Source organism: Mobula hypostoma, chromosome 2, assembly GCF_963921235.1.
Source record: "Mobula hypostoma chromosome 2, sMobHyp1.1, whole genome shotgun sequence".
In the NCBI taxonomy this organism is placed as follows: Eukaryota; Metazoa; Chordata; class Chondrichthyes; order Myliobatiformes; family Myliobatidae; genus Mobula; species Mobula hypostoma.
Genome location: NC_086098.1, coordinates 24,189,960 through 24,200,723, shown reverse-complemented (window position 1 = coordinate 24,200,723; position 10,764 = coordinate 24,189,960). Strand labels below are relative to the sequence as shown.

The window sequence follows — 10,764 nt, the reverse complement described above, 5'->3', positions numbered from 1 at the left end:
GGAGTCCATCTGGTCCAGGTAACTTATTAGTTTCTCAAGCTCCTTCTCCCTAGTAAGAGCACTTCTGCCCTCTGACACTTTCGAACTTCTGGCATATTGCTAGAGCTTTCCACATGGAAAAATTGAACAGGTTAGGAATTTATTCTTTGGAATGTAGAAGATTAGGGGAGATTTGGTAGAGGTATACAAACTTATGAGGTTATAGGTAGAGTAAATGCAGACAGGCTGAGATTGGGTGGGACTACAAGAGGTCATGGGTGAAAGGTGAAAAGTTTAAGGGGAACATGAGGGGAAACTTCTTTACTCAGAGCATTGTGAGAGTGTGGAATGAGCTGCCTGTGCAAGTGAACTTGATTTCAACATTTAAGATAAGTTTGGATAGGTACATGTGGTGGGGGTATGGAGGGCTGTGGATCCGGGACAGGTCGATGGGAATAGGAAATTTAAATGGCTTGGCACAAACTGGTTGGACTGAAGGACTTGTTTCTGTGCTGTACTTCTCTATGACTTTATAACATCCCTTGACAGCATTTTTGCAATAATTTCCCAACTTCTACATTATATTACCCATCTCCACCTTTATCAACTACCTACAAATCATGCCTTTGATATAGGTTACAACTAGCTAAGGCACAAGAGCTGTTTCTTGTAATCCACTAATTACATAGAAACATAGAAACATAGAAAATAGGTGCAGGAGTAGGCCATTCGGCCCTTCGAGCCTGCACCGCCATTTATTATGATCATGGCTGATCATCCAACTCAGAACCCAGCCTTCCCTCCATACCCCCTGACCCCTGTAGCCACAAGGGCCATATCTAACTTCCTTTTAAACATAGCTAATGAACTGGCCTTAACAGTTTGCTGTGGCAGAGAATTCCACAGATTCACCACTCTCTGTGTGAAGAAGTTTTTCCTAATCTCGGTCCTAAAAGGCTTCCCCTCTATCCTCAAACTGTGACCCCTCGTTCTGGACCTCCCCAACATCGGGAACAATCTTCCCGCATCTAACCTGTCCAATCCCTTTAGGATCTTATACGTTTCAATCAGATCCCCCCTCAATCTTCTAAATTCCAACGAGTACAAGCCCAGTTCATCCAGTCTTTCTTCATATGAAAGACCTGCCATCCCAGGAATCAATCTGGTGAACCTTCTTTGTACTCCCTCTATGGCAAAGATGTCTTTCCTCAGATTAGGGGACCAAAACTGCACACAATACTCCAGGTGTGGTCTCACCAAGGCCTTGTACAACTGCAGTAGTACCTCCCTGCTCCTGTACTCGAATCCTCTCGCTATAAATGCCAGCATACCGTTCGCCTTTTTCACCGCCTGCTGTACCTGCATGCCCACTTTCAATGACTGGTGTATAATGACACCCAGGTCTCGTTGCACCTCCCCTTTTCCTAATCGGCCACCATTCAGATAATAATCTGTTTTCCTATTTTTGCCACCAAAGTGGATAACTTCACATTTATCCACATTAAATTGCATCTGCCATGAGTTTGCCCACTCACCCAACCTATCCAAGTCACCCTGCATCCTCTTAGCATCCTCCTCACTGCTAACACTGCCACCCAGCTTCGTGTCATCCGCAAACTTGGAGATGCTGCATTTAATTCCCTCATCCAAGTCATTAATATATATTGTAAACAACTGGGGTCCCAGCACTGAGCCTTGCGGTACCCCACTAGTCACCGCCTGCCATTCTGAAAAGGTCCCGTTTATTCCCACTCTTTGCTTCCTGTCTGCTAACCAATTCTCCACCCACACCAATACCTTACCCCCAATACCGTGTGCTTTAAGTTTGCACACTAATCTCCTGTGTGGGACCTTGTCAAAAGCCTTTTGAAAATCCAAATATACAACATCCACTGGTTCTCCCCTATCCACTCTACTAGTTACATCCTCAAAAAATTCTATGAGATTCATCAGACATGATTTTCCTTTCACAAATCCATGCTGACTTTGTCCAATCATTTCACCGCTTTCCAAATGTGCTGTTATCACATCCTTGATAACTGACTCCAGCAGTTTCCCCACCACCGACATTAGGCTAACCGGCCTATAATTCCCCGGTTTCTCTCTCCCTCCTTTTTTAAAAAGTGGGGTTACATTAGCCACCCTCCAATCCTCAGGAACTAGTCCAGAATCTAACGAGTTTTGAAAAATTATCACTAATGCATCCACTATTTCTTGGGCTACTTCCTTAAGCACTCTGGGATGCAGACCATCTGGCCCTGGGGATTTATCTGCCTTCAATCCCTTCAATTTACCTAACACCACTTCCCTACTAACATGTATTTCGCTCAGTTCCTCCATCTCACTGGACCCTCTGTCCCTTACTATTTCTGGAAGATTATTTATGTCCTCCTTAGTGAAGACAGAACCAAAGTAATTATTCAATTGGTCTGCCATGTCCTTGCTCCCCATAATCAATTCACCTGTTTCTGTTTGCAGGGGACCTACATTTGTCTTTATCAGTCTTTTCCTTTTTACATATCTATAAAAGCTTTTACAGTCCGTTTTTATGTTCTCTGCCAGTTTTCTCTCATAATCTTTTTTCCCCTTCCTAATTAAGCCCTTTGTCCTCCTCTGCTGAACTCTGAATTTCTCCCAGTCCTCAGGTGAGCCACTTTCTCTGGCTAATTTGTATGCTACTTCTTTGGAATTGATACTATCCCTAATTTCTCTTGTCAGCCACGGGTGCACTACCTTCCTTGATTTATTCTTTTGCCAAACTGGGATGAACAATTGTTGTAGTTCATCCATGCAACCTTTAAATGCCTGCCATTGCATATCCACCGTCAATCCTTTAAGTGTCATTTGCCAGTCTATCTTAGCTAATTCACGACTCATACCTTCAAAGTTACCCCTCTTTAAGTTCAGAACCTTTGTTTCTGAATTAACTACGTCACTCTCCATGTTAATGAAGAATTCCACCATATTATGGTCACTCTTACCCAAGGGGCCTCTCACGACAAGATCGCTAATTAACCCTTCCTCATTGCTCAAAACCCAGTCCAGAATAGCCTGCTCTCTAGTCGGTTCCTCGACATGTTGGTTCAAAAAACCATCCCGCATACATTCCAAGAAATCCTCTTCCTCAGCACCTTTACCAATTTGGTTCACCCAGTCTACATGTAGATTGAAGTCACCCATTATAACTGCTGTTCCTTTATTGTACACATTTCTAATTTCCTGTTTAATACCATCTCCGACCTCACTACTACTGTTAGGTGGCCTGTACACAACTCCCACCAGCGTCTTCTGCCCCTTAGTGTTACGTAGCTCTACCCATATCGATTCCACATCTTCCCGGCTTATGTCCTTCCTTTCTATTGCGTTAATCTCTTTTTTAACCAGCAACGCCACCCCACCTCCCCTTCCTTCATGTCTATCCCTCCTGAATATTGAATATCCCTGAACATTGAGCTCCCATCCCTGGTCACCCTGGAGCCATGTCTCTGTGATCCCAACTATATCATAATCATTAATAACAATCTGCACTTTCAATTCATCCACCTTATTACAAATGCTCCTTGCATTGACACATAAAGCCTTCAGGCGCTCTTTTACAACTCTCTTAGCCCTTTTTAATGCTTGCCCTGGATTTGTCGGCCTGCCACTTTTACTTTTCCCCTTTGTACTTTTTGCTTCTACGCTCACTTTACACCCCTCTGTCTCTCTGCACTGGTTCCCATCCCTCTGTTGTGAACTAACCTCCTCACACCTAGCCTCTTTAATTTGATTCCCACCCCCCAACCCTGTAAATAACCTTGTTATTTTGTCTATTAACCTACCTTCAATCTACAAACGTATTTGGATATGTTATGCTAAAGCTAATAAAAGCTAATAAAATACCTTTTAGAGATAACATTTGTGTGATATTGTAACAAATGGTTTTGGAAATTCCAAATATTCTACATCCACAGATTCTTTTTTTTCCTATGCTTTCTGCCATTCTAGAAGTGTTCAAATTGCCTCTAACAAACTTGTCTGATCTTCCCTTTCTGAAACAAACAGCAATGTGATAATAACGTAAACACGAGGAATTCTGCAGATGCTAGAAATTCAAGCAAAACACATCAAAGTTGCTGGTGAACGCAGCAGGCCGGGCAGCATCTCTAGGAAGAGGTACAGTCAACGTTTCGGGCTGAGACCCTTTGTCAGGACTAACTGAAGGAAGAGCTATCATCTGTCCAGTTCTTGGCTCCATCACTCCCCTTCCTGTCTTCTCCTATCATTTTAGATCTCCCCCTCCCCCCCACTTTCAAATCTCTTACTAGCTCTTCCTTCAGTTAGTCCTGACGAAGGGTCTCGGCCTGAAACGTCGACTGTACCTCTTCCTAGAGATGCTGCCTGGCCTGCTGCGTTCACCAGCAACTTTGATGTGTGTTGCAGCAATGTGATAATGATTAGATAGGCTATTCTTAACAAATGGCTATTCTATGCACTGAGTTTGAACAGCAGCAGGACTGTAGATTTTTGATATTGTCTCTGGTGTGATTTTCACCTACAGCCTCTGCGATCCAGTAATTACAGAATACATTTATTCTCTATTTTGCCCCTTTGCGAAGACCAATGCAGGCAGGCTAATTCTTCCAGTGGATTGTGTTGCTCCAGATTCCAGCATCCAGCATCTGCAGTCTCATATCTCGAACAGCCAGATAATCTGTTTCAGTTGAAGGGTAAATATCACAGCTCGTTTTATACACCTCTAGTTCAATTGAAAGGGCAAACAAGACCAGTTTTTAATCACTGGGTACAGAAAAACTAGTTCTTGCTATAGGCCAAGAAACAAGAGCAGGAGTACGTCAACTGGTCCCTCAAGTATGCACTAGTATTAAATGAGACCATTGCTGATCCAAATTTCCTCATGTCCACTTTCCTATTCTCTTCCTATAACACACAATATCTTTATTGATTAAAATATATCTCAGCTTTAAACATATTCAAGGATTTAGCCTTCATCATTTTTTTGAGGCAGGAAATCCCAAATCAGCAGTTTGAAAGATGAATTTCTTCATTTAAATGGACACTCCCATATTCTGAGACTGTACCCACTGGTTTTAATTTCTACCACAAGGTGGAAAATCCTCACAATTGGCCTTAAGATATATTGTGTTGTGATATTCTTTATAGAGCTGGAGTGTAAGTAGAGGTAGACAGAGTAGGAGGGATTTGGCGATAACACGTCGGGGCAAGGAAAGTTACCTGTGAGGAATAGAAACAGGCAGTATATCTGTGAGGCCGGTGTTCTGTACTGGGTGTCAGATGTGGGATGTCTGGGAGACTCCCAGCCTCCCGGACAGCCACATCTGTGCCAGGTGTATCGAGCTGCAGCTCCTTAGAGACTGCGTTAGGGAACTGGAGCTGCAGTTCAATGACTTTCGTCTGGTCAGGGAAAGTGAGGAGGTGGTAGAGAGGAGCTATAGGCAGGTAGTCACCCCGGGGCCTCGAGACACATATAAGTGGGTGACAGTCAGGAGAGGGAAGGGCAAGAGTCCGATACTAGAGAGTACCCCTGTGGCTGTCCCCCTTAACAATAAGTACTCCAGGGCGGCCTGTCTGGTGGAAGCAATAGACTCTGGCAGAGTCTGGCCCTGTGACTCAGAAGGGAACTCTATAGTTAGGGGGTCAGACAGGCGATTCTGTGGACACAGGAAAGAAACACAGATGGTTAATTGTCTCCCAGGTGCCAGGGTCCGGGATGTTTCTGATCGCGTCCATGATATCCTGACATGGGAAGGTGAACAGCCAGAGGTCGTGGTACATATTGGTACCAACAACATAGGTAGGAAAAGGGAGGAGGTCCTGAAAACAGACTACAGGGAGTTAGGAAGGAAGTTGAGAAGCAGGACCACAAGGGTTGTAATCTCAGGACTACGGCCTGTGCCACGCGACAGAGAGCTCAGGAATAGAGTGAGATAGAGGATAAATGCGTGGATGAAGGATTGGAGCAGGGGGCAGAGATTCAGATTTCTGCATCATTGGGACGTCTTTTGGGGCAGGAGTGATCTGTAAAAATAGGACAGGTTGCACTTGAATCTCAGGGGGATCAATATCCTGGCAGGGAGGTTTGCTAAGGCTATTGGGGAGAGTCTAAACAAGAATTGCTGGGGGTTGGGGAACCAAACTGAAGAAGGAACGGGCTGTTGGCTCACAAATAGAGAAAGTTTGGAGACAATGCAGTTTGGAGGATGGGCAGGTGACAGAGAAGGGATGCGCTCAGATCAATGGTTTGAGATGTGTCTATTTCAAGAAGCATCATGAACAAAGCAGATGACCTTCAAGCGTGTCTCAGTACTTGGAGCTATGATGCTGTGGCCATTACAGAGACTTGGATGGCTCAGGGGCAGGAATGGTTACTTCAAGTGCCAGGCTTTAGATGTTTCAGAAAGGACAGAGAGGGAGGCAAAACAGGTGGGGGTGTGGTACTGCTGATCAGAGATAGTGTCACGGCTGCAGAAAAAGAGGAAGTCATGGAGTGATTGTCTATGGAGTCTCTGTGGGTGGAAGTTAGAAACAGAAAGGGGTCAGTAACTCTACTGGGTGTTTTTTTATAGACCACCCAATAGTAACAGGGACATCGAGAAGCAGATAGGTAAACAGATTCTGGGAAGGTGCAATAATAACAGGGTTGTCGTGGTGGGAGATTTTCATTTCCCAGATATCGGTTGGCATCTCCCTAGAGCGAGGGGTTTAGATGGGGTGGAGTTTTAGGTGTGTTCGGGAAGGTTTCCTGACACAATATGAAGATAAGTCTATACTTGATCTGGTATTGGGAAATTAACCTGGTCAGGTGTCAGATCTCTTAGTGGGAGGGCATTTTGGAGATAGTGATCACAATTCTATCTCCTTTACCATAGCATTGGAGAGGGATAGGAAAAGGCAAGTTAGGGCAATGTTTAATTGGAGTAAGGGGAAATATGAAGCCATCAGGCAGGAACTTGGAAGCATAAATTGCAAACAGATGTTCTCAGGGAAATGTACAGCAGAAATGTGGCAAATGTTCAGGGCATATTTGCGTGGCATTCTGTATAGATATGTTCCAATGAGACAGAGAAAGGATGGTAGGGTACAGGAACCATGGTGCACAAAGGCTGTTGAAAATCTATTCAAGAAGAAAAGCTTACGAAGGGTTCAAAAAAAAAACAACAGGTAATGTTAGAGATCTAGAAGATTATAAGGCTAGCAAGAAGGAGTTTAAGAATGAAATTAGGAGAGCCAGAAGGGGCCATGAGAAGGTCTTGGTCTGCAGGATTAAGAAAAACTCCAAAGCATTCTCCAAGTATGTGAAGAGCAAGAGAATAGGACCAACAAAGTGTGACAGTGGAATAGTGTGTATGAAACCAGAGAAGATGGCAGAGGTACTTAATGAATACTTTGCTTCAGTATTCACTACAGAAAAGGATCTTGGCGATTGTAGGGATGACTTAAAGCTGATTGAAAAGCTTGAGCATATAGACATTAAGAAAGAGAATATGCTGGAGCTTTTGGAAAGCATCAAGTTGGATAAGTCTCTGGGACCGGATGAGATGTACCCCAGGCTACTGTGGAATGTGAGGGAGGAGATTGCTGAGCCTCTGACAATGATCTTTGCATCATCAGTGGGGATGGGAGAGGTTCCGGAAGATTGAGGGTTGCAGATGTTGTTCTCTTATTCAAGGAAGGGAGTAGAGATAGCCCAGGTTATGGACCAGTGAGTCTTACTTCACTGGTTGGTAACTTGATGGAGAAGATCCTGAGAGGCAGGATTTTATGAACATTTGGAGAGGCATGATTAGGAATAGTCTGCATGGCTTTGTCAAAGGCAGGTCGTGATGTTTCTAATTTGTGCACCTTCTTGCTTTAGTCTGGTTGGCAGATGATAACTTAACCTCTTTACTTCAGTGTGTTTGTACCTTATCTCTAAAAGGCATATACAAAGATTACGTATACAGAGATGCTGCATTCACCAGCAACTTTGATGTGTGTTGATACAAAGATTAGATTTATTTGTCCCATGTACATCAAAACATACAGTGAAATGCATTGTTTGCAACAACAACCAACACAGTCCAAGGTTGTGTTAAGAGCAGCCTGCAAAAGTGTCGCCATGCTTCCAGTACCAACATAGCATACCCATAACTTACTGGCCTTTACTACCCGTACCTCTTTGGAATGTGGGAGGAAACCAGAGTACACAGAGGAAACCCAGGCATTCATAAGAAAATGTACAAATTCCTTACAGACAGTGGCAGAATTGAGCCCGGGTTGCTGGCACTGTGCTGCTGTGCCTCCATGCTGCTTTATACAATCAGGGAGAGTGTGCAGATCACACTACTTAGTAATAAGGCCTCCATTGCTTCTTCAGGAAATCAACTGAGTAAATGTGTTTCATTTTGTCCTGAGAACCCATTTGTTTGAGTGATGCTATTGCTGTGAAAGAAAAATATCAGCCAGGAAAAGCTCAGCATGGGGCTCTCACTAGTTTGAAACGTCATTCATTCTGCCTGTTCATTACTATTTTGTAACGATAAAGATAAAGACAAAGATAAACACAAAAAAACCTGCAGATGCCGGAAATCCAAAGCAACACACACAAAATGCTGGAGGAACTCAGCAGCTCATGCAGCATCTGTGGAAAAGAATAGATTGTCAATGTTTCAGGCAGAAACATTGTCTTCAGACAACGATAGGAGGTTTTCATAAGATAGGATTTGATTAAAATGTTCAAAGATTATCATCAGAAATTGGATATCATCAGTTTCTTTCCTCCCAATTTATCTTCCAAACATCTATTTCACAATGCTCTTAAGTACACAGATTTATTCAATTTACTGCAAGTCTTTTGTTCTTAATGACATTCACAGATACAGAATTCAGACACAATTTTGATTGTTCTGACAATACAGGTATAGTGTATTAAATACAATATGATTTTTAAGCTAATTTAACATATCAAATGCTAAACTTAAAAAAAAAATGGTGAAACCTTTTAGTGCTCAGTTCAGGTATTTTTTAAACAGCACCACAAAAACAAATATGCAAAAACATTATAGAAAATTGTAACTTTGTATATTCTTTAGTTCTTCAAATTTGGTGATACAAGTAGAAATGGCACCTATAGAAATCAAAAAATTATGCTTTGATATTACAATAATCTACTCCAGGACTGGAAAGAAATCAAACCTGTTTAACATATTTAAGTGTTTTAAGCTTTCCTGAAGTATTATAATATGCTTAACAATTTATGAAAATAATCCAGAAACTAAAGTACATTTTCACACCCTTCTTTGTGCAAAATGAACTTGTAATTCAAAATGGAGAACAATGTTAAAAAAAAATGAAATTTACACATTTAAATTGTATTTGGTGCCATAAACTACCATTTCTTTCAAAGTGCTCTAATATGCTTCATGTGCATTTGGGTTCCCTTGGTACCCGCAAGACACTGGAATGTTCAAATGAATGCAAAAATGCATACAGAAATAAGAATATTACATAATCTTTCTGCTAACTGTAAACAAGTATTCACACCATGGCGTTCAGTGCCTGCACCGATATAAAACCATCCCTAAAAGAAAGGATACAACATCCATTGTAACTAAAAATAAACGTTAATGTACTGTACTATAGCATTTAAATGGTCCTGGCTTAACTGCAATTCTTTTCTTCCAGAACTATTACCTCTTCAACATTTTTTCCCCACCTGCTGGGAAAACCATCAAACGTTCTTAGAGGATATTGAATATTCCAGTTGGACTTTAGGCAATGTGATAAAAACAATTTTAAAAAATCAGAAAAGCAAATGAATATTTAAAAATGTCTTCAACATGCATTGTCACTGAATGTTTAAATATTAAATATCCTCTTAAATTGAAAAGCACTGCCTTGCACCCTGGCTTTGGCTGTACTCCGTTTATTGCCAGCCATTCTTTAACTAGCATACAGCATTTGGAATAAGCTACATCTGTCATAGCAAAAGTATGGTTTTGCTCTCCCTTTTCAACCAAAAACAGTTCCGCTAAAAAGACTTTGCCAACTCAGTTGGTTTCCTTCAGCATGTAGGTAGTTCCAAGCAAGTTGACAGAATGGAAAGAAGTTGTTGCCTCTCTGGAAAGCTGTGCCCTGTGATCTCCTTTGTAATTCAGGTTGAGAAGTGTAGCTTAAGCATTCAGAAACATGCTCATTTACAGTAAATTGTGAGCACTGGACACAATATAAGGCAGCTAGCAGTGGAATCATAACATCCAATGGACTGGAAAACAGAACCAAGTGGACTACTGAATCAGGCTAACTTATACAAAAGTCCACACTTCAAGATCTTGCACAATGAAGTCTTCTTTTTTTGAAAGTGTTTCATTGTTAAACGTACTGCATGGGTTGCTTCGACCGTGATATAAGTCTGCATCCAGCCACAAGCCAAAATGGCCACTGAAATACAGAATATATTATTGGATTATTAGAATATAAAGTAGTCATCAACAAATTCATCATCATGTTTGTGTTTCCTTCTCAAATTTACAGTTAAAGTTGATCTTTGGTTTCTTAATTAAAAACAATCGTTCATTAGCACTAGGAAGCATTGTTCTTATGAGGAGGTAAATGCAGATCTAAGTCTTAGGAAATATTTTCCACTTTACCAAGTATAACTACCTTGAGTTAGTTCAGTCTGTTCAACGGAGTTCTCAAAAAAGCATAATCTTCTAGCTCTAGAATCTTTAGAGTATAATGCACAAGGGATTTTCCAATCCACCTTATTCATATATTGTTGAACAT

At 41.7% G+C, this 10,764-nt stretch overlaps 1 protein-coding gene across 7 annotated transcripts in view; it reads right to left on the bottom strand.

The window, feature by feature from the left end:
- Nucleotides 1–7,956: 7,956 nt before the first annotated feature.
- LOC134338461 (nuclear receptor coactivator 7-like) overlaps nt 7,957–10,764 on the bottom strand; it is a 118,863-nt gene continuing 116,055 nt past the window's right edge. For 4 of the 7 annotated variants that reach the window (XM_063034287.1, XM_063034296.1, XM_063034305.1 and 1 more), the window contains one exon: nt 7,957–10,419. In XM_063034287.1, coding sequence (XP_062890357.1) covers nt 10,284–10,419 — 136 coding nt within the window. In that variant the 3' untranslated portion in view covers nt 7,957–10,283. The remainder of the gene's footprint in view (nt 10,420–10,764) is intronic. The other 3 variants (XM_063034322.1, XM_063034330.1, XM_063034338.1) reach the window with 1 other exon arrangement.